A 24,242-nucleotide genomic window follows, 5' to 3' on the forward strand; every position below is an offset into this window, starting at 1 on the left:
CTCAAAAACATACTTATATAATTTTTCAAATGACAACAATTATCTATATAATTAAATCTGCCCTCGTGGGTGTTAATGTAATTTAATGAAATATTAATGTGATTAGTAAGTTGCACTAGTAAATGATACCACGAGATCTAGACAAATGTTGGTCCTTTAAATTGAAATCTAAGAAAATCAAAGGACTTTTAATGCAATTAAATCAATATGTGATGGTTCAATAATTCCCTTGAATTACTACTACTTTTTTATTTGAACAAGAAAAATAGCTGAGAATTTTATAAGCTAAAACTGTGCTACTTCAGAGTTATTAGGAGAGGATAAGGATACTTTACAATTTCCACCATAACAACTCTCCTTGAGGCTCCCCATGGCCCCTCAGCTACTCCTAAGAAGCTGCTACAGCACTACAATTGCCTATACAGATGGAATGCAGTTTATCTTACGACTTATTCGAAATTTAATAGTAAAAATGCAAACGAAGTCCGTTCGTTCGATCATCCGACGCGGTTTCCAAGAACATTCGATAAGAATACTGCTGCTTGCTCGAGTAGAAAGGTATCCTGTAAAGGCGAAATGAGCACACGACTGATATATATGTGGTTAACTTATCTTGAAATCACCTGTGTGCGGATGTGTGTGGCACTGGGTAGGTCATAGGACCCATGTTCAAGGGGGCCCCAGGAACCACGGATCCGGGAAGTGGAGCTCCAACGCCGTACGCCAAGTGTGGTGGCGGCGGGAGATTCACTGGTGTGCCGACTGCTGATACAAGGGGCCCGCCTATTGGCTGTCCGATGGTTGGTGGCCCATACATGGCGACCCCTGGAGCAGCAACTGGGGTTTGAGGAAGCGATTTGTTTGATTTTCCAGATGGACCTGCTACAGCAGGACCATTTGTCTGACCGGTGATTGGGCCTTGGGGAACTGAGACGTCTCCGCTGTTGACGCTAGTGATGTCGTGGATGCTCGATCGTCTCCTGTCTTTGTTCATTGAGTTCAAACGAATGAAGTACTTCTGGGCATGGCTGGCAACTTGGGTAGGAGTCCTCGTCACAACAAAATTCCGGGAAATGCTTCTCCAGTCACCTTTGCCGTATTTGTCCAAGCCAAGAAGGAACAACCTGTTTTTATTGAACACAAGTGAAATGGAATAATCAGTTGAGCGTTAAACAACAGTCCAGCAGAGAACAAGAGAGTGACATTAATAAGCTAGACATCCACATTCCGCAAATCCTATCACACTAGTGTTCAACAAATAGTTCAAAATCACACGAGAGTAGTTTAAAATCACATGAGAGTTGAGTATAACTCTCGTAGAGCGCATAGCCCAGTCGTTCAAAGATTCAAATCTTTGTGATGGTGCAAGCACACAATTTCAAACACTCATCTGCATCAATATTTTCATGGAAAAGAAATTGTATGTCCCGACTCAAAAGGACATTGTCCTATGCGAAGCCTCTTGAATACCGGATTATGAAGCTATGCTTATATCTGACAGGCTGAAAGGAAAAATGGTGACACGGCGATGGAAGTGGCGAAATAAAAGAGATCTTCTTACCTACAAGGATTCAAACTCCTCTCCATCAATCTGCTGTCCACTTTAGTAATGAACTCGCCCATCATATTCCATCAATCCTTACCTAGCCGGCATCTTTAGAGTGCTATACAAGATTATTGGTTCTTGGTATTTTGTAATTCGGATTGCAGACTCAAACTTGATCCAAGGAAAGACTCTTCACGATAAGGATAAATTATCAAATATATCCTATTGCAGATGTATTTGACAATATCTGCCGTTCTGGTGGCATAATTTTCCAGAACAGGGGAATATCACAGATGTCTCATTTAATTCTATATTTGATGCAAGACAGTTTACAGGGATTAAAGGCTCTCAAGGTATTATGGCAGATACTGGATGTACAATAATCAGAAGAGCTGAGCTTAAACAATTTGTCTTCTCATAGAAACTGATGAACAACAACTTAGACGAAGAAACTAAGAAGAAATGTTGGAAAAACAAGCTAGGAATAGTACATAGATCTTTGGAGCATGACACACATGGTTTAAGTTGGACTGGACAACTCAAAGCAAATATACTTTCTCGCACTTCCTCAATTTTCATGGACTGGGTTTATCCATCCATTTTTCTCCTTTCATTTAACCCCTGAAACTGATGGATTTATCCTACAAACAAAATTTCGTAGCAGTTGCCTGCTAAAATAGTCCCTCCATAACTTGGACCATCCTCATTTGCTATTAAAGCTCCGTTTATTACAAGCAGTTTGATTCGTGTTAAAAGAAGAATGATTCTGCTTAACTTGCGCACAAGAGGATAGTGTATACCAAGCTCCAAAACACCGTGTCTACCACCTCTGGAGGTTTCATAGAAGACCAAATAAAATACCCAAAAGCACATTATATAACAAAAGGGAATTGAGAAAAGAATGTGACTAGTGAAATACTTTGTGACAAAGGGACACAACGATTTCTCCTCACATCCCTTCTAATAGAAAGTTGATCTGCACATACAACCATCTTGATTCTAGAACTTAGAAAATGAACAAGATATGTTTCGGGTCATGCCTGTCATTGTAAAAGTGGCACACTCTCTTATTGCAGCCTCACGCCTCCAGTGCAAAGAACAGGAAACTTCAAGGCCATATAAAGCAAAAAATAGAAAGTGAACAAAATCACATGAATGGAGAACAACGTCAAACCCCATATAAAGCAAAGAATAGGGAGGGAACAAAATCACATGGTTAAAGACAAACTAATAGATATCAGTGCTTTAATTGGTAATTACCAAATATAGTCTGCCTTTGATTATCAAATAAAGTGTAGAAAAACAATCCAAGTTTGCCTTTCCATTTTTTATACCAAAACTTCCTTCTATATAAGTTGGAGATAAAAACGAGGAAGAAAATTTGCATGTTAACTTTTAGGAGGCACACTGAAGTGCTTCCAAGGACTACTGATTCTTACTGTCTTTGGCTTTAATACATTCACGTCTGAGCATTCTGGAATGCAGCATGCTCTGTTTTGCAAATATCAAACATACAGTTCAAGATAATTTAGAATTCTATGCACCCCCGTATGTTTACTAAAACTAATGAGGTTAGAAGCTATAGTAAAAGTTTCTTTACAACTGCAACTTCACTTGACATATTCGCTAGGAATACTCCGTGCAAATAATAACAGTTGCTTCAGATACATCAAGTATATCAAAAGTCTTGGGCTCTCTAGAGCTTTAGACAGCCAATTAGTCTCATGCAATATGGGGAGCAATTCCCATCATATTCTTCAATTCTTTCTCAATTTTCAGATATATCACGTGTTATGACTTCAAAGCCACCTTCTATCGATTCCTGATGGCTTAAACCATATTGTCCATGGCGAAAAATGCAGCTCAAGTTTAAATATCCACAGCCATACAATATACCACGAACTCAGGTACATAGTTCATTTATTGTCTTCCCTTGAAGTTCACCAAGTTTGATGACCATTATTCTCCACACGAACCCGAACAACAAAATTTGAAAATTAAAGGTACTTCAGCACTGATTAGTTATTTGGTTTATGAGAATATAGCTACTGGACTATTAAAATAAGTCCAGGATGCAATTATTGCAATGGGGTAGCCCTCCTTGACTTCAAACATTAACGGAAATGTTCCTCTACCAGTACTGGACAAACAAATGTTGACTATGGTATGAACAGAACAGCAGGGTCCATAACTGTTGACTGCTCTCATTTTCACTCCTCAAAGATTAGAAACTGAAGAGAACGGTATATTCTATACCAACATGTCTAAGACATGAATAATCAGCCCACAGTATGTGAGCAACAGTTCAGTAATGGTTGAAAGAAGGTGAAATATTTAACCAGAAAAGAAAGATAAACAAATGCAATGCAAATTTCATCTAGATCCAGAAACACACAAAGCAAAAGATGTGTTCATGTACAATCAACACTTTTTCAGAATTAATAGCCATCATTCCATATAACTAGTGTTCTGATTCAGTAGAGAACAAATAACTAAGACAATAGTCAGCAAAAGCCACTTAAGTCTCTAAACCGTTATGACCATTAAATGTCAACATTAATAACTTCTACCAGATTAAAAACAAGGAACATTTGTAAGAGAATTCATTATCAACAATGGAAGAACCCCAAATGATGCGCAACTGCTCATAGTGTGAAAGATTATCTGCACATCGAAAATTCAGATTTCCAGTTCAGAATCCAACTTGGAGCTGTTATTAGCATACTTTATGCAGATGCAGATTAAGACCAAATCTTAGTAGAGTTGCCACCAAAACATACTAACTCTAAGGCTTAAGCAGAATAAGAAAACCTCTAGATATAATCAGATCTGCCCATGGACAATGCATTAGAAATAGAATGTAAGTGTGAGATTTCCACGGAGGTATAGTTCAGTCAACCACTACTTCAATCAAGTTTATATCTATAGATACTATTTTAGGAGTTCCATGCTAAAAAGGAAACAACTACTCATCATCTCGTATAAATTATTCCAGAACAGTAACAAATAAGCAACTCCAAGATATAAAAGTAATTTGAAAGCTGATTCAAAAAATTAATAAGAAATCTTAATGTCCAGATAAACAAACCCCGAGTATAATTTGAGATCTGCGGTCTTAGATTGATTCTTACGGACAATACCTTAGAAAAGTGAAAGCATGTATTAATATGTCAATTAGAATCACTCAAACTATATTAGCTAAAATACAGGTGACCTAAAATAATCAGATTAGTGTGTTTGGCACATGTGTAGAGGAGGGCATAATAAGAGACTAGAAAAATATAGCATTCAAGCAGAAAAATAGATTAACCTGTGTTCATCTTCTGTCCAAGCAATTCCCTTGCGGCGCTCCTGATCTGACCTGGAAGACTTGCCTCCGTGATTGGACTCACTGTTCAAGTGTCCAAAATTGCCGCCTTTCCTACCGGTCACTTCATCCCCAGCATGACTAGTCGAACCATCTGAAGAAGAATTGTAACACGGAACCTGTACAAAACCAGATTCTATCCGGTTAACATCGTCAACTAAAAGTTCATAATGGTGTTTAACCTCTTCCACAGATTTTCCTGGAACATCTGCTGCAATTTTCTCCCATCTATCCGAAGAATCCTCGGGATAAGTTGCTATTGCTTTCTCAAATAACTTATCCTGCTCCCTACTCCACATAGAGCTACTTGATTCATCGGCCGGCATCTAGACTTGTTAAGATTCGATATCAGGTGTAAAGAGACCTCAAGAAAATCCAAAAACAAATCCCACTTAGAATTTCGGAGGCATTGTTCTGAATCTGAAATTTGGGATCTCGATTATTTTTCTTCGAAAGATAAGGTGAGAGTAGAGACAGAGACCCCAACAGTAACCAAGTGAAAAGTCCACCAAGACACCAGCCGCAATAAATATCACCAAGAACCAGAGGAGCAAGGAGATGGTGATAAATTAACTGTGATTTGCCTCACATTAAGAGTTGGACTCTTGTGAAATGCTGACCCTATTGATGAAGGAAAAACACGAAATTGGTTAGACCATGAGAAATATCTTCGAACCGAAAAAACAAAAGTTTCAACAAATGGCACTGATGAACAGGAATCTAAGCGGGGAAAAATAGACTGCTATAATTGATGACGGTGAAGTAAGTATGATAGTAATAAGGGCAGTGTGATAATGTGAAAGGTGAAAGAGACATCAATGGAATCAAACAAAGAAGAAAGCCCCAGAAGCCTTAAATGGACAATAAACCGTATTCAAATTGCCAAATTCCACTCATCCCTACAAATTTTCCAATAGCCAAAAGCCGTTATTTTCCAGTTTTGACAGCACAGGCCCACAAGAAAGATGAACCACACCTAACATTTACAGTCCACTGACCTTCTCATTCTTGTTCTCTTCTGTCCATTCACCACACAGTCAAAATTCCCAATACATCATACCAAAATCAAACTCTTCCCTAGCTAACACAAAAAGGGCTGGTGTTGTAAATGTAAAAGGCACAACCTTTTCAACACCTAAAGCAGAAGATGTAAAGGGATAAAGCAAAACCCCACTTCAATACACAACTACAAGTCTTCTTAACCATTCAAGAAACAATTAATCAGAGAAAGCAAGCAAAAGACTTTAACAAAAACCCTTCTCCCAATTCTTGCATTAACCAATCCTTTTGGTGGAGAAATCCCCAAAAATGGATTCCAACTTCTACCAACAACAACCCCTTTTTAACTCCAAGAAAGTGACATCAACAAGCGTACAAAAGCCTAATACGTACCATACTTGGCAGAATTACACACTTTTTTCCACCGACTCCTTTTCACTTTGTGACCATAGTTTTTGACAGTTTTACTCACAGAAACACACAGACACACACATGTATGAATCAATCAATCAATCAGAAAAACACATTTATGAATCAATCAGAGACTGTTATTTATGCATAGCAGTGACAAGGAAGCAAACCTGTGGCAGCCTGCCAAGAATTTTCTTCACTTCTCTCTCTCTCTCTCTCTCTCTCTCTCTCTTTTACAGTACTCTATTGAGTGAGAAGAGAAAAACTCAGTTTAAATTAGTGGCAGTAATTTATTAATAGGAATTATTTATTTATTTATTTATTTACTAAAGAACTTCAATCATCACAGCCTCAGTATTCAGCCAAGGAATTTTGTAGGATAATACTTTTTTTTATAAAATTAATATAAACATAAGCAATTGATAAATAATTTAAACTTTAAAAATTAAACAATCAATAAATATTAAAAATACTATATATGTATAAAGAATTAAATTTGAATTAAGTAATTAGGGTATTATAAATTTTTATTGTTATGACCTGTTTGATATGATGATTGCATAATTGATACATATTGTTATGACCTGTTTGATTAGACGATTTTGCACTTATAATTTGATAATTAACTATGCAGATTGTAATTAAATTTTAAAATTAATGTCATTCTTAAGGTTAATTGAATAACTTTAAAAATTATTTAATAGATAAAATGGGTAAATTGATGAAAACAATTATAATGGTATTAAAAGGTACAAATTGTTGTGATTATCAAAATATGATTTCAAGAAATTCAATTCCAAATATGATTATTTGAAAATGTGCCAAACAGTGTACTCAATTACAGTTCAGGACGATATTATGAAAAATATACTCTTTCGGAACGAACAAAAATAGAGAAATTTTATATTATTCTGTATACACGTGTATAATTATTTTAATAATTATTATATTTAATCGATATATTTGATATTTTTCATACATAATAAATATATTATAATCGATTCACTCAAAAATTGAACGTTCTACTCATTAACATATATCCCAAATTGGAAAAAATTACTTTGTGAATTTCAATACTTTTTCAATTCAAAAGTGTATGAGAAAATTAATTTTTATATATATATTTTTTAGTAATAAAATATGTGTGTGTGTGTGTGTGTGCTGACATTATTGGCAATTCCCATTCATTACCATAAGAGGCAATTTGGTGTGGAGGAAGTTTCTAGGAGACCAAAAATTTAAAAATAAAAATAAAAACAAAAACAAAGAAGGGCAACAAATTCGTTGAATGATGTTGATGGCTTATCCGAAAAATCAGCCGCCCACTAAAAGCAACAACCAAAAAACACACACTACACACTGTCACTTGTGAGAGGAAATAATTCTACATACCCTCCATCCCCCCCCCCCCCCATGTTTTATGTCATATAATAATAGTATTTTTTGAAATATTAATATGATATCGGTAGTATGTGTTTTCGTGCCACATCGATAGCAAATAAGGGACTTGTGCAGTTTGCAAGACTCTTCTTTCTTTAGAAACGTCTTTTCAAAATAAAGTCGTATTGAAATTAACTTAACAAACAATAACTTGTGTGAAGATATAGCTTGCAATTCAATCGATTTCACACAAAGTATTCTCTACTCTGGTTTTGTATGAGCTTTATGGTTTTATCTGAAAAACAGCACTCTCTAGGTTTAGAAAGCCTTGACATTTATAAATCGCTCAAACTCTTCGTTTGCAACTAATGTAGATGTTTGTCTACATCATATGAGAACTCTACAACTTGTTAAAAGCAATTACGGTCACTTCTCCTGAAATTTGGCATGATTGTAAATATCTCCTTATTGTTTAAAAAATTATCAATATTCCCTCGATTCTATTGCCCCAAAAAATAAGTATTTACAATTATGTCAAACCTTAACAAAAACAGTATAATTTTACCTTATATATTGTATTCATAATTAATATAATGATGGATAGTGATTACTCTCGCTCGACATTGATAGCAAATAAAACACTTGCAATACATAAATTTTAAGGCTTCTTCTTTCTTGTAACATGTTTTTCAAAAATAAAATTACACCGATCCGATTAGAGCAGACAATACGTAAGATAGGAGTTCTACTCGCAAAACTCAAGTGCACGCCAAATCATTTAGCTACGTATGTGGGAACTTGCCTATATCCCCTTCACAAACCCTTCGTCTAATGATGCTGGATAGTATCTGCATCGGTAGAAGACAAGTGACTTGCTCGACTTACAAACTCTATATTCACTTTTATTTTAATAAACATCTTTTATGTTAAAATCGTACTATTTTTTTTTTAAAAACAGACAATACCACATATAAAAACTTGAACTGCATTACACGTGAGATTATACAGTAAATTGAATATATTTAAAAGTAAAAAAAGTATAGTTGTGAAAAAGGGAGGGGTGGTGGTTTGTGGGTGGGGCTATGGGCAGTACATGTTGAGCAAAAGTGAGTGTGACACAATATAAGGTCATGCTGATTTTTGATTGAGGAAACCAAAAGGGGACCCCTACCCCCCTCAAACCCCCCCCCCCCCCCATCTCATCAAACAAGTGGCTAATCAAAATGTTTCAATCTAACAGTTCTTTTGCATTAATATCTGACAGTCACAATACAATCACATGAATGCATTCTTTTTTCCTAAATGAATAATAATGAGACTGTTGCCAACTTCTTTGAAAATTTGAATAATAAAGAGTTTGAATAGAATTAATTGTTGGAAATATTATTTAATTATAGTGAGCTTATTTATGTTTACCTTTTTCATTTTATTCTTTTTTTTGTTTTATGGCGACGAATATAACATCGTAAGATACATTAAAATATTTGGCCGTTGCCAAATCCTTTAATAATTTCATAGTGAATAAGATTAAAAAAAATATAATGATTTTTGCAAATTATTATATAAGTCGACCAAGAACCACATAAACGTGGGGCTCGGATTCAAGACCTTTTTTGTTCGTGAAGAGTCTTGGAGCCTCAATCATTTCATTTAATTCAGCCCATCTTATGAATGAGTTCATATCAAAATTAAATTGCATATACTCATCAAATTCAGGTCGAAAATCAAATTTTTTCAGCTAAATTCACTTAGACCTAAACATAGTCTATAACATCATCAGCTTGTGCATTCAGTCATTCAGATATCAATAGCTGATAAACTACATTAGTAATTTCAATTAAAATACATATTCACATAAAAATAAATAAAAAAACAAAAAAGCACTACAAAATTAAATTTATAATTCATTAAAAAGCTCAATTTTACCATTTATAGGAAGCTCCCACATTGAAGCTTCTTGTCCCAATTACGAAAGTGGTGGGGATGGCACAGAAGAAGAGCAAATAATAAAAAAATATATAAATAGGATGTGAATGTTGTCAACCTATCCACAGTACTGGATTTGGACAGACTGATATTTTTATTTTTATTTTAATTAAAGAAGGCCTGTGATGAGATGTTCAATAATTGATACTGTATATATTATTATTATTATTACATTATCTCTTTGAATTTCTTGTCAAACTTACCAAAAACTAGAAAATAATACTTTGGTTATTCTCCAATAAAGATGCTTGTTTGTGGATATTATTATATTATATTATAGTATATAGTTATAAGTGATGTAATTTTGTTAGATGACTTCACAAATTATTCCATAGGTATGAGATAGAATAAAGTGGGGGGGGGGGGGGTGTTGTGGTTTCAACTTGCAATTATTGCTGCCAAAGCAAAAAATCTTGGGAATTTTCAAAATATGCTTTACTAACTAATCATATTTTCTTGCCAAAATCATAAGATGGGTCCTCCTGCAATTGTTGAAATAAATCGATGATGTCTTGATTTAGTGGTTAAGATTGTGATTTTATAAATAAATTTAAGATTATGAATTCGTATTTTATCAAATGTATGGGTATTCATTTCATTTTATGTGGATTTATTGTAATTTATTTTATAATTATTTGATATATTAATTGAACTGATGTATTACTCAAATTGAGATGGTGTTGTAATCATGGAATGATTACTTTTATTTTATAAAAATAGAATTGCTGAAATAGGACTTTTGTTGTTGATTGCGATAGTTATATAAATATTCCTTTACTTTGATTATATTATAAAAGAACTGATTGAGTTGAAATGTTTTCTGGCGTTCTTTGCACACTCGATCCCTTGTTTTTCAATTTTTTTAAAAACAAATTGCAAGTTTTATTAAAGTTCTATGAAATTATTTTTTGTATTTATTGGATTTAGGATAGGTGGAAAAAAAAAGATTAAATTAAAAAATATAATATAATTATTCATAAAAGGAAGGAAAAAGAAAAGAATTGATTTAACTAGAGAAATATAAAATATAACTAAAGAAAATTCACCATACTTTTCAGGTGTCATGTAATTATCCCCAGCTAATAATTGTGCACACATCAGTGCAGGATGGATCGATCATTAAGATAATTTTCTTCCTAATTTTCCCATTCAGGGGGGTTGCAGGTTGGAGGAAGACAGAAAGAAATGTTGCCATTTATGAACTGCTGATGATGAACTTTTATACCAAGAAAGACTGAACAAACAGTTGGTTGAATCCATCACTTACATTCGACGCTCGTTTGATATGATAAAATTGAGGAAAAAATAAATTATGGCGTCCATTCGTACATGTGAATACATGTGACCAAAAATGTTAGTAGTTGACTGACAAAGACAATATGTAGTTGGGGAGACGATACCGAATTGGAGAAATCAAAGAGAGAGCTTTGCTTCCAGGGACGCCGTTGAGAGTATCTCAAGCTGAAGTGCTAATCAGCTGTTTCTGTGTGGTTGCGGGTTGAGTTGGTTGAGGCTGCAATCATAGAATTTTGAAAGTTAAACTATTGCCCACAAAATGTGGAGTTGATATAAGGATGGTGACAACATACCAGCAGACATCGGAGAGTGCAGTGTATAAAGCAGTACTAGGTGTAAGGAAAGTCGTAGCAAAGAAAAAGAAGAGGTGTAGATCCAAGAAGAGTTTTGGATTTATTCGTTGATTCTCTCATTTTAGTGCATGTTTAGAGGGGTCTTTTTAGTATCCTTAAATCTTTTCTTGTCAAAGATGCAACATAGAAGAGAAAAATGATCAACATGGTCACGAATTAATTTTGTCATCAACACCATGATTTTAGGACCGTCTGTAACAAACATCTAAGTTTCATGTGATCTTATTACATGCATATAAGGTCACACGAATGATGGTGAGTGGTGCTCCCATAGGTGAGTAAAGAATAGCCAAGTTTGAGAACAGTCATCTCATATCATAATCAAAGAAGAGTTCCTTACCGCTGCGAGCTCTTCTTCGTGTTTTGGAATAAAAGCTGTATCCACCTTTCCATTTTTGAAGTCCTACGCATAAGCAAGACACAAGTTTAAGTTCTTGAAGATGAATACAAGTTTAAAACAATGGCGTACCAATTTCCGTAAACTGTAACAACCTACCTCAATATCAAGAATAAGCTTATGGTAATCAATTGTTGTAGGAACCCCTAGCCACAAAGAAAATTGATTTTAGAACAGATAGGGCCACTAAAGAGACAGGTATTGGATTATACCATGCAAAAATTTAACAGAAATGAGCATCAAGATTGAGGACTTTCAGTTAAAATCTCTTGAGGAGACAAACTCGCCTAGTAAAAAATTAATAGAGACCCAGAATTTAATCACAAAAGAAAAAATATGCTTTACAATTAAGAGTCCCGGTCTGAGATGGAACGTAGTAAATTATCCCCTAGCTTGAGTATAGATGAGATACAGACAAGAACAGAGAAAATAAATAGATAGAATCCTTTTGACAGATTGTAATGAATAATTTGAGCAACCAACGGGGTGTATTTTCACAAAATTGAAGTCGAAGATGCAGAGTACAATGAGCAAAAATACTGTTAATGACACTGACACAACTTGGCTCATTCCGTTCCTTACTTCTGAATGTTACTGATGCCATGAACCTGACCATAAGACCATTACATAATGAAAGCCACAAATTATTACCAGTGATGATGGTATCATTAAGAGCCCTCTTCATGCGTTCGATTGCCCTTTCTCTGGTTGGACCCCAGACAATAAGCTAAAATTGAAATATTGCAACATATTAGGACTCAGAAAGGTAAAATTTTCAATTTAATAAATAAAAGAAGGAAATAAGAGTACATCAAGCATAACATTATGCTAACACATTAACATAACAGGTAGGAATTGAACAGTTAATAGTTCAATGAAGTTTCTTGTTGGCTGTAGCAAATATTGAAGAAGAAACTTACATATTTAACAATGACAGAAATCTGGAACATATATTAATTTCCCTAACATACTATAACATGGAATGGAATCTAATAATTCCTTAGAGATATAACTGTAACATTCTTTCTGAGATTGAAAAGAGCACGATGTGGACGATTGTCAACTACCAAGAAGATGTTAATTGCTTCCACCATGTCTAATATACACACATACATATATAAATATATATCCAAAAGCAAAAATCATCGTCATAAATGGCAAAACAAGCAACAATATATAATTGCATCAGAGTTCAATACAAGTTTTAATTGCATTAGAGGACAGTAACTTCAATTTGATGCCGCCGCGTGTACTGCTCATACTTCTAATTACTAATATACCATCCAAACTATAGATGCATCGTTATATGCAGGGATGGCAATTAGGGTAGGTAGACCAAGGCCCGCCCCAAACTCAACCCACCCAGTCTAACTTTCGGGTTCAGGGACAGGTTCTAACTTTTTGGACCAGATTGGGTTCGAGGGTGGGTCTCAGGTCTAATCGACAACCTACCCTGAATAATATTTATAAATATACTATTTATTTAATTTTTACTTTTATTTAATACATATATCTGTAAAATAAATTGTATCTTGGATATAATAATAGTTTATTAGATACTTATAAACAATAATCTTAACTTTTTAACATCAATATATTTATTAATTGAAGTAAAAAGAAAATTTGATTAGGTTTTGCATGTTAGACTCGCTGCATCTGGAGTCAGGGCAGCCACTTTGGAGTGGATGGGGCGGGTCTCGGACAAACAAAAAGTATGCAATGGCAGGTCTCAGATTCAGCCAGACCCACTCTAAACCTGTCCAATTGCCATCCCTATACATAATCCTTCAAAATGGATATAGAGTACCTAGAAGGGGTAATGGGTTCATTTAGATAATCCTAGTCGAAGTCGAGTTCGATGCTATCCATTTATATATTATTTTTTCAGATATTTCCACACATTAGAGAATTTCAATAAGTTTTCCTTCCATTGGGAAAGCTCAAATGCGAATGAATTCCTTGACTTGCATTACAGAAAGATTATTGAAAATCGAGGGTAATAAAATATGCTTAGAAGCAAATGTCAAGTAAATATTAATGTGTAATTATCTAATTATCTCCATCTTATTTCCATTAATGCCAAATGAAGTAGAAAGGTTCTAAGCATTTCTATCGCAATACTAGAGTGTAAATTCACAACAAACAAAATGGGCAAACCTTTCCAAGCAGGGAATCGTAGCTAGGTGGAACCACATAATCTGGATAAACATGGCTATCCATTCGCACAAATGGACCTCCAGCAGGCAGGTACGCAGTTATCCTTCCTGTTCACGTCAACAGAACAGAAATTAAAATGGAAGATAACAACCACCAAATGAAGTGCTGCGGCCTAGCGCACAAGATCACTTATTGATCCATGTTTGTACATGATTTTCTCATTCCCTTTTGTTGCAATAGGTACCAATTTGGAATTTAAAGAACTTCAATTTGAAGGATTGATTCAATTGTAGCAGAAAAGAATTCCACAGCACACACAGAATTCAAAAGCATACCTGGTCCAGGTCTGAAGTTTTTGAAAGCATCTTCTGCATTGATACGGCATTCAATTGAATGACCTCTCAGTACAATATCTTCCTATAGATAAGAAAATGTTCATACCAATTACAGAATGCAGTTTAGAGCAAAAGTATTAGAAGACCATGATAAATATACCCGTGATTGTTAAGAAAAATATATAAATACCTGTGTGTAGCGAAGTTTCTCTCCCCTAGCCACACGAATCTGTTCCTCAATTAGGTCAACCGATGATATCATTTCTGTAACTGGATGCTCCACCTATCACATGATAAAAGAAAATGGTAATTATATATATCAAGGATGAAGCTCAGATAAGTATTTACTCCAGTAGATTGTCTGAGCTTCTCTCTTTTCACCTGGATCCTAGTGTTCATCTCCATAAAGTAAAATGATCCTCTTTCATCCAAAAGGAATTCGATTGTACCAACACCTATGTAACCTATGGATGCTGCCGCTGCTACTGCTGCATCACCCATGGCTTTCCGCAACTCTGGTGTTAATGCGGGAGAAGGTGCTTCTTCTAGCAACTTCTGGTTTCTCCTCTGCAAACAAGCATTTTGAATGAATCATCACCTACCACTCAGGCTTACACCAAGAAGCATACTTTCATAAAATGACAACTAGCTGAACAAGCTCAATTATTGCATTTTGTGATGTCTACCTGAATACTACAATCACGTTCCCCAAAGTGCACAACATTACCATATTTGTCAGCCAAAACCTGTATAAGTGACATAAGGTACAGGTGTCAAAGTCATAAATTCAGAAATATGCATGCCAAAGTGAAGCATTAACATAAATGCAAGCAACCAGACGCTCCTAAATTTCAGCAAAGGGCAGCAGATTGATATGCGCTAAGGTATAGTTTATCCTCTTGTGGTTAGTCTGTCCAGAAGTTAAATAATATCTAACAATTTGGGTCATTTCTCAGGCTCCCCGGTCCAGTTTAGTTGAGATACTTTCGTATAACATTGATCTATTTAGATCTCTTCAGAGTCAGTTGAACAAATTTTAAACTGAATTTTGTTAACATCATATGAAGTACAATTGAATTTGAAACTTGGTAACAAAATAAGCTTATTTACTACCTGAAATTCAATATGCCTTGGATTCTGGATAAACTTCTCTAGGTAAACTCCATCATTACCAAATGCAGCTGCAGCCTCAGTTTTAGCTTGCTGTCCCCCAAAAAGAAATAAAACATAAGCCATCACTTCATCAGAATTAACATCATGAAATGGAAATAGAAGAATAAATTTTAGAAGCAACAGTATGGACTATTTAACTCAAACTATAGCAGGTATGAACAACATCAGAACTTCAATGACAGGTTATGTACAGTATATGCATCTGGAGAATATGAACTTTCAGGCTTGACATAAATGTTGAATTTATGATTTGAAAATCAGTACAGCAAGCAAAGCAATGTATTGGATAATTAATTCCCCTTCAGCGACCATGTGGCACTAGACAGAGGTAGATCAAAAAAAACCATGCTTCAAGTAGAACCATGCTAGATAAAGCCGCTTCCAATAAATCAGAACAGTAAAACTTCACATGATTGCTTTACGACTTGCATAAGGAAGAGATCTGACAATAGACCGCATGTTGACAGGTGATACTCGTGATATTCTCGCAAACCAAAAGAATCTTAACCACAAGAGTTTGTAAATATTTGTGGAAAGGTTGCAACATTTAAGAGGTGAATGATTAGTTCATGTCAGTCAATTAAAGACACAATGGACAGATTACTTGATGAGGAAATTCAGGGAAACATGGAATACCTGCAACAACTTCACAAACTCATCAGGTTCTTTAGCAAGGCGCATTCCACGTCCTCCTCCACCAGCTGTTGCCTTCAAGAGGATAAAGTAGATGTAAGCCAAAGCAACTACGTCTACGATGTTTCCAGTAGAAAGACTAATCTGTGTATCACAACTTGTTTGTTGCAATTCCATGTCACAAATAACTTTACCGAATGTACTTCTAAATAAAATTTGGGAGTAGAAAAAGTACTTGAGATTAATAGGGCATGAGGTTGAAAGGAGATTCTAGAGGAATTGTATAAAAAGCATTCATTATCTGGGCAATACATCAACATAAAATAGGAGAGATTTTCGCACCACTCACTTTAGTGATGGATTAGGATACCTCATCATTTCTTACTAAACGGGCTTCTAGGCTTAGTAGAGAATACTTCAAACAGACACTTGTATTATATACTTATATAAGTATGTCCATTCAAAAGAATATCAGTATTTGTTATACTTGGCATATGATGCATATTTGAGTAGATATATACCTATGGCAAAAGAATATGAACCTCAAACATGCATCATATGCTATATATAACAAGAAACTGAAACAGTAATGCCTCCCGATGATGAATAATTTGCTGCATCACATAATGTGGAGGCATATGCTGAAAGCCTCATTAAGGTAGATAATGATATCTTACAATGTGGATCATGCACCATCCTAGTGACTACATGCAAAGATATTTTACAAGTAACTGATTAGTAGGTAAAACAAATACTGAACCAGCAAATGCCACAATATGCCAACCTAAACTGACACAGAAAGCAACTCTTCTTATATTAAAAATTGCCTAAGGCATCTAAATATAATTCCACGTACTGCACTATTTTTTTATGCAGCAATCTTATTTAATCTTCACATGGAATATTTGATACTTGATAAGCAGGATATGTCCTAAATTTACCTTGATCATGACAGGATAACCAATCTCATCCGCAAGTCTCACTGCTTCTTCAGTACTCTGCAATGACAAGAATCATTTGATAAAAAAAAAAAGGATAAGCATAGAAAACTGAATATTGGATTTACCAGGAAAAGTTGTACTGATCTCGACAAAAGACAATACCTTTAACAATCCATCACTTCCAGGAACAGTCGGAACTCCAGCATTCTTCATTGTATCCCTAGCAGTTGACTTGTCACCCATGATCCTGATGCTCTCAGGCTGCAAGGTTAGAAATTTCAAAGTTGTAATTTCATAATGTCAAAGCAGTTATCAAGATGATATTGGGAAAACCAACATTATGAAGAGCCTGTGTATTTGGAATGAAAAGTAACATTGGAGAAAGAACAACAATCAAACATGTTAATTTGACTGTAAAAGTTTTTAGGTCTGGGTGGAGAGTGCATGCATCCATCAGAAATATTTACCACCCACAGAGATTGGCTTATATAGTAACTAAATGTAAATGGAGGCAATATGACCTGCTAGTACAATTATCCAAACATCTAACACCCACCACTTGATATCCTTAAAAATTTTCACTATGCACAACCAAAACTACAACCAGACTAAAGAGTCAAATCCTAGGCATTTCACCACCATCTCCAATTTGCCACAGAAAGCTCCCATCTGAAAGGCCATCCACCATCACCTGTCACCCCTCTCCCCAGTCAAAACACAAATAAGGTTCATGGTTTTTCACCAAGAATCTAATTTTATGCAAGCCCCCAGACATGTTAAATGATGGTTTTTCAGCACCCAGGAACTGGTTGAATCGCAAACTACCACATCATCTGAAAAGTTTACAGAGAAAGCTGAAAAGATCAGTATACCACAAAATGGTAACTCATGCACAGGACAGGATCTTTTCAATGAGCAGCACAAAACATGCATAGGTAGTGGCCAGCCCTGAAACACGAACCTTTCCCAGGAGATAATACAATCTTATCCAACAACTAGCATGGCAACAGTAACAGCGATTCACTCATTAGTTTTATATGTTTAACATTTCCGAGCTTCATTCAGTCATTACAATGCTCAAACCATAGACCATCCCCATTACAACTACAATGGCTTGAACCCAACAAAAGACGATCTAACATAGCTTGTCGGAATATTAAGGAAGTCCATAAGTCCAGCTTTCATGCTATTGGTCCACGAGTAGAATCAGTATCAGCAATGTGGTCATAGAACAGTCAGCTGTTTTGCTGGCAGACCAGATATTCCAAGATTCGAGGATACACGCAATAAACTTGACTTGGTATAAATATTTCAATCTAGAGAACTTACATTTGGTCCAATAAAGTTGATTCCGTGTTCTCTGCACATCTCAACAAAAACAGCATTCTCAGAAAGGAAACCATATCCAGGATGCAGCATGGTACATCCACGGCTGATGGCAGCAGATAAGACATTTGGGATCACCAAATAACTGTAAGAAAACCAAATAGAGAGAGAGAGAGAGAGAGAATACACACAATCAGATGTGAACATAAAGATGCTAAATCTCCTCTTCTACAGGAAAATATAGTAAATGATGCAGAATGATAAATGTTGCTGATTTATTTTGTCCCCTAAAGAAGGGGCTTCCAAGGTTTTGTATATGCCTGTGTCTTTATCGCTTGAAGTAACATAGTTTAGCCTATTATTAATGATCAAAAAGAATGGTCCTCAGAGATTTGAAGAGGACATAATACACACCGACCTTTTCTTTTTTCAGTTTTTTGGTTGACAAAGGAGGCAGAGGAGAAAGCATGCTAGATGTAATTGTATACACTTGATGAATTCCCAAAGCAACCAAAATGTTTTTCAAATTATATCTATGAGATACACAAAGAAAGATCAAGTTTACTGTTACTATTATTATAAGTTTCTCCAAAGATATGAAGCCTTGCAGTAAAACTTGTCAAAAACTAAATGAACAATGACATGACTGTTGACAACAAGTTAGCACTCCAAGAGTAGATAATGCATTTACATCAAATCTCGTTAGCAAATTTTCCGGTTTCAAAGAATCAAAAGATAAAAGAGTGGAATTATCCACCCTAGCCTCCCGTTAGCAAATTTTCCAGTTTTAAAATTCTTTTCCACTTATTAGTAATAATGATGGAACAGTGTGCTTTCTCTTCATTAGGGGAAAGGAAGCTGAAGCAGGGTGATAATAAGTTTAACCTTAGAAAGAGGTATGTACTAGTGCCATCAGATGCATAGTAGTCAGTGGCGCACGGCGCACGGAGCGGCGCTCGCCTTTTTGAAGGATGGCGCAAATATAAGAAATAATTTATATATTTATATAATTAGTATTATTTTGACATAGATTAATGTATAAGGAGTTAAATAAGACATATAAAACAACAAATTGAGAACTTAAAATAAATAAATAATACTTATATTTTTTTTCCTTGCAAAAATTAGAGAAGCAATTTCAGAAATTAAAATTTAAAGAATACGTAGTATTAGTAATTATATATATTGTATTTTTATACTAAACTAAACAGTACATACAGACTTATAGTTGAATTACTAAAAGTCTGAAATTGAAATTTCATAGCATATTTTAATCATAACATATGGAAAGGTGATAATTTTAATTTATATCTATACTTCATTAAATAAGTAAATAACATAGACATAGATTACCAACAATTACATAATTTCAGAAATTAAAATTTAAAGAATACATAGTACTTATATATATTGTATTTTTATACTAAACTAAACAATACATACAGCCTTATAGTTGAATTACTGAAAGTATGAAACTGAAATTTCATAGCATACTTATATCATTAAAACATATGAAAACTGATAATTTTAACTTATATTTATACTTAATTAAAGAAGTACATAACATAGTCATATCTTAAAGTCTACAAACAATTACATAATTTCAGAAATTAAAATTTAAATAAATCAAAACAGTAACAGTTTAAAGTTCTAAACAGAGAGAAAAAAAGAGAGGTCCACAAAGAATCACGCAGCAGCGGCTCAACAGTGGAAGTGGAACAGCAGCGGCAGCAGGCAGGAAGAGAAGAAGAAGAGGCAGGAAGATGAACAGTTGTTGTGTTACTTGTGTAATATCATGTATTCAGATTATTTATTTCTGCTGGACTTCCCTTAATTATTAGGGTTTTTTTTTATTATTTCATGGGGCCACCCAGCCGCCCAGGCCCTTTTTCACACAGGCGCACCTCGCACGCGCCTGGGCAACAGCCCGAACGGCTCCCAGGCGGGCGCCATGGCCTTGCCATTGTGAAGGCTAGTGCCATAGGCCACGAATGGCTCGAGGGCTGTGCCTCGGGCCATGGCGCGCGCCATTGGCTATCAGGTGCAAGCATAGCAACACTTTCTTTAATTTTTTTTCTAGGGTCTCACTAACTAAGCCACTCCCTTGTACAGCTAACTATGTCACTATCACGAATTGATACACATAACACTACTGCACAGAAAATGAAAGACACAAGAGAGCAGAAAATAGACAGTAGTTATTAGAGGAAAGAAGACCAGCTGAAAAACACATGTTCCTTCCCCGCCTACTCCAGACAAATTCATTTCTTTTTCTTGCAGCCTTGTTCCCATATACAAACAAGAAGACACTTGAATAACATTAACGTGGAAACAGATCAAAATAATGTTCAAAGATGTTTCATGTGTGCATGTTACATCGGACATACAGGTCCGATCAGAAAGCAATCTCAGATATTGGATAGTCATTTAGTGCCACCATAGGTGCCAGAGTAGACTGAAAGTCTAACTGACCAGCCAAATATGGAGCCATCAAGCTCCATAAAGTCGTAACTTTCAATGTCATAGAGTTGGTGCACAATTTAAGAAAGGTAAGATTGGGTAAAAGACATATTGTTCCCAATGTGCTTTATTCTCAGATTACCCAGTCTTTTGAGTGACTCTTCAAGTTCTACCAAGTTTATATAAGAGGACAAGCTAGACATATCTCAAGCCAGTGAGTAATAAAGTTCTTACTGATCGAGGGAAAACGATAACGGTTTATGAATAAATGAAAGTTCATGTTGGCTTACGATTGATTGCTTGGTGCTTCCCCAATGCAAACGGATTCATCAGCCAGCTTTACATGAAGAGCATCTTTATCTATTGTCGAGTAAACTGCAACACAAGGGATCCCCATCTCATGGGCAGTCCGAATCACACGAACAGCAATCTCTCCTCTGTTAGCAACCAGAATTTTATCGTCGCGGCATGTAGCAGCAAGAGCTCCCCCACGTTTGCCAGATTTATGACCAACTCGAGAAGCCTGGACTCGCTGTCGGGGGAAGTTAACTCTACTTCCTGCCATAAAGCTGCACTGGGAGCTCCTGATTCCTGTTGTCCTCCCCATGAATAAACCCTTGCACACATAATACACAGAAATTTAATTTATAGGCCAAGGCTATACAGGCAACCTACAAAACAAAAATAATAAGGCTGCAGTGCACAAATTTACAGAAGGAAAACAATAGTCGTAGACCCAGAAATGCACTATTGAAAAGATGGACATCCCAGAAACATGCATAAACAGAAGCACACAGTTAGATGACATGATTGGTCTCGCATCACATACGCACAGATCTAAACTGGAGATAATTCTGCAACCTGAACTCTATTCACTCAACCCGCTTCTAGTGAAACCTACTATAGGAAACATTATCAAGTAGGTAGGGACAGAAGTAAGCAGTAAAGTTATATTCTTCGGCTTGTCATACAACCAACCTATCCACTGAGTGCACAAAAAAGTAGGAGCAACAACCCACAGAAAGTGATAATTCTCCAAATACTATGAAAACATACTACACAAGCAGCACCAAAGACAATAAGGTCCTAAAACTTTTGGGCCGCTGAATTATGTACTTCCCAATAATACAGACTCAACTATGTAATTACATATTAAACAGATCAAAAGAGAGGTTTAAGGACGCGAATGAGACCAAATAAATTGTCAGAAAAAACGAGAAGCCGTTTTTTTTTCTAAATTATTCTAAAAGGGCCCTCCAAATTGAATCCACTTCACATGCATTCCTCCGTAATACACACATCATAGACCCAGAAATGCACTATTAACAACAATGGAAATGTTCCAAAAACCCGAAATTTCACTGAACAAACAAGAAACGTGCTAAGACAAACAAGTAAATATACTTACAGGAGGCGAGCAGACAGATTTGCTGCAAAAGTTCATGGTGGCAGAGTCCATCTTCAGATCAAGAAATCCTCCTGAAGAACAAAAACCAGCAGTGCAAGACAAACCCATTACCCAAAACTCATCATAGAAACCAGAAAATACAACAATGCGGTCATGAATCAGCAGAGCAGCAGTTTCTTAAAGTATTAGGCGCATTAGATCTGCAGAAATACCTCAGAAATGTCTCTAAAAAAGTAATCTTGATCGGGGATTAGCCTTATTGCTAGCGAGAAAGAGATAGAACAGGGAGAAATAGAGAGGTAGAGAGTGGGTAGAGAAGATTTGAAGAGAGGAGGGTCGATGAAAACGAGGGAGTTTGAGACTTTGAGCAGATTGAAAGCTCCGCCAAAGGGTTTTTGGCTTTGTGCAATTAACTTATTGGTATTTTGGATTAGACTGAACTGCCCTTGGGGAAGTGTTTTCATTTTGATGGTATTTTCTTAAAATATAAATATATAAATAAAAATAATTTTATAAATATTATCGACGCAATAAAAAAATTAGTATCATAAAACATCGTCACTAAATCTCAAATGCTTCTTCTTGTTTATTGTTATTAGTATAGATCATTAATGTGCGTAATTAACTTTTAGAATTTAGAAATATAGATTTTTATTGTATAAATGTAATTAAATATGACAATCCAGCTACCCAACCCAAACCCATACCACTTGGAGCGAATGTGGTATTTTTCTCTACCAATTCGTGTCCAATGAATTGGATTTGGCTGGATTCTGGGCAAATCTCGATTTCATACCATACCCACCCCAAATTCGGCCCCGTTACTTTTTTTAATATTTTTTTATTATTTTTATACTTATGTATATATATACAGATTAATAGAAAAATTATGATATTAAATGTAAATTTTTAAATAATTTTTTATATATATTTTAACTCTATATATCATTATGGGGCGAGCCCTTGTTGTCATTCATAAACATAATACTAAAAGCGAAAAAATAGTGATAAGTGCATTTTTTGTCCTTAAATATAATCACTAATGTGATTTTGGTTCTCAAATAATTTAAGGTTGTAATTTTGATTCTCAAACTTTTACTTTTTTTGGCACATTTAGTCCTTCTGTTGACGTTCCCATTAAACTTAACGGAAATATCATTTAATGTGGAAAATTTTGTTAATTTCCTCTCATTTTCTAATGTTTTCCAAGTTGTAATCTAATGCATTCATTTTTCTATTCTTCTTCAAACTTCAAAATAGATATAAATTTTCTATTATGGACATTTTTTTATAAATAACTTTTTGATTGTTCGTAACTCTCCAAACATTCATGACCCATAAATTTTGAATTGCTTTTCAAACTTATTAATTCGACATCAAGTTCTTTTATTATGAACGACATTTGAAATGATTTGACTTGTATTTATTTTTACTTGAGGATCATTATAACTATATTTGTAATTGTGATATAGTTGGATGTACACATTTTCATTCAATATTATGTACATGGAGTGTTGCTCTAGTAGCTTGTCCCACTTATGGCTAGTTCACAACCATCTAATGCATCTAAAATGTAAGTAATAATTGATGTAATGGACAACATATATCAGTCTATATCAAGAGATCAAATATAATGATTAATATTAATATAATATATAATGTAATTAGAAATATATGTTAAAGAAAAATTGAGGGAAAAAAATCCATATATATACAGGAAAAAAATGGATATTTCACAAATTTCATTGTCATTGATGCAGCTTGTCACTTGATTAATGCACAATTCCATGCGTTATTGTATGCTATAACTTTGTATAAGTTTTATTATTTTGTCTTAAAAAGACGTATTGTTAGGGAGACGAACACTTATGAACCACTCAAGCTAGTAATTGCAATCGAGATAAGTCGTGTACCTATACCATTAACCTCCTAAACAAGGGGCTTGGTACGAACACATGATTTGATTTTCATATATCCCCTAAATGGTGTATCTTGCAACTCAATTACATGCGATATATTGTATGTTCTAACTTAACATGAGTCCCATGATTTTTATCGTGAAAAAATGTGTAGC

General features: G+C 35.0%; 2 protein-coding genes across 5 annotated transcripts; both read right to left on the reverse strand.

Annotated features, from left to right (window-relative positions):
• Positions 1–224: 224 nt before the first annotated feature.
• LOC105156121 (Duplicated homeodomain-like superfamily protein) lies at positions 225–6,645 on the reverse strand. 4 transcript variants are annotated; one of them, XM_011072170.3, is made up of 3 exons: positions 6,494–6,645; positions 4,857–5,534; positions 225–1,124 (listed from the first exon to the last, which is right to left on the reverse strand). In XM_011072170.3, exons 2-3 carry the CDS (start codon positions 5,237–5,239, stop codon positions 620–622), a joined length of 888 nt encoding a protein of 295 aa, XP_011070472.1. In that variant the 5' UTR covers positions 5,240–5,534; positions 6,494–6,645; the 3' UTR covers positions 225–619. The 4 variants fall into 4 exon arrangements, with proteins under 4 accessions (XP_011070472.1, XP_020547442.1, XP_020547443.1 ...); XM_020691783.2 differs by lacking the exon at positions 6,494–6,645 and adding an exon at positions 6,306–6,420; XM_020691784.2 differs by lacking the exon at positions 6,494–6,645 and adding an exon at positions 5,912–6,150.
• Positions 6,646–10,883: 4,238 nt separating this feature from the next.
• Positions 10,884–22,557, reverse strand: CAC2 (acetyl Co-enzyme a carboxylase biotin carboxylase subunit). The gene is made up of 17 exons (XM_011072171.3): positions 22,381–22,557; positions 22,169–22,239; positions 21,051–21,376; positions 18,304–18,445; positions 17,137–17,235; positions 16,975–17,031; positions 16,037–16,108; positions 15,341–15,430; positions 14,914–14,973; positions 14,609–14,794; positions 14,418–14,510; positions 14,228–14,309; positions 13,893–13,999; positions 12,387–12,462; positions 11,835–11,881; positions 11,679–11,741; positions 10,884–11,202 (listed from the first exon to the last, which is right to left on the reverse strand). Exons 2-17 carry the CDS (start codon positions 22,217–22,219, stop codon positions 11,146–11,148), a joined length of 1,608 nt encoding a protein of 535 aa, XP_011070473.1. The 5' UTR covers positions 22,220–22,239; positions 22,381–22,557; the 3' UTR covers positions 10,884–11,145.
• Positions 22,558–24,242: the final 1,685 nt, after the last annotated feature.

This window comes from Sesamum indicum, linkage group LG2, assembly GCF_026168435.1.
Source record: "Sesamum indicum cultivar Baizhima isolate 11 linkage group LG2, ASM2616843v1, whole genome shotgun sequence".
NCBI lineage: Eukaryota > Viridiplantae > Streptophyta > Magnoliopsida > Lamiales > Pedaliaceae > Sesamum > Sesamum indicum.

What these genes read in the sequence shown, in the direction of transcription:
- CAC2 (XM_011072171.3), bottom strand. Translation starts at nt 22,219, where the DNA reads ATGGACTCTGCCACCATGAACTTTTGCAGCAAATCTGTCTGCTCGCCT. An exon ending in CAAGGCATATTGAATTTCAG is followed by an intron (nt 14,974 to 15,340) that starts GTAGTAAATAAG and finishes TCACTTATACAG; the next exon opens with GTTTTGGCTGACAAATATGG. An exon ending in AAACTTCAGACCTGGACCAG is followed by an intron (nt 14,000 to 14,227) that starts GTATGCTTTTGA and finishes TGACGTGAACAG; the next exon opens with GAAGGATAACTGCGTACCTG.
- LOC105156121 (XM_011072170.3), bottom strand. Translation starts at nt 5,239, where the DNA reads ATGCCGGCCGATGAATCAAGTAGCTCTATGTGGAGTAGGGAGCAGGAT. An exon ending in TGGACAGAAGATGAACACAG is followed by an intron (nt 1,125 to 4,856) that starts GTTAATCTATTT and finishes CAATAAAAACAG; the next exon opens with GTTGTTCCTTCTTGGCTTGG.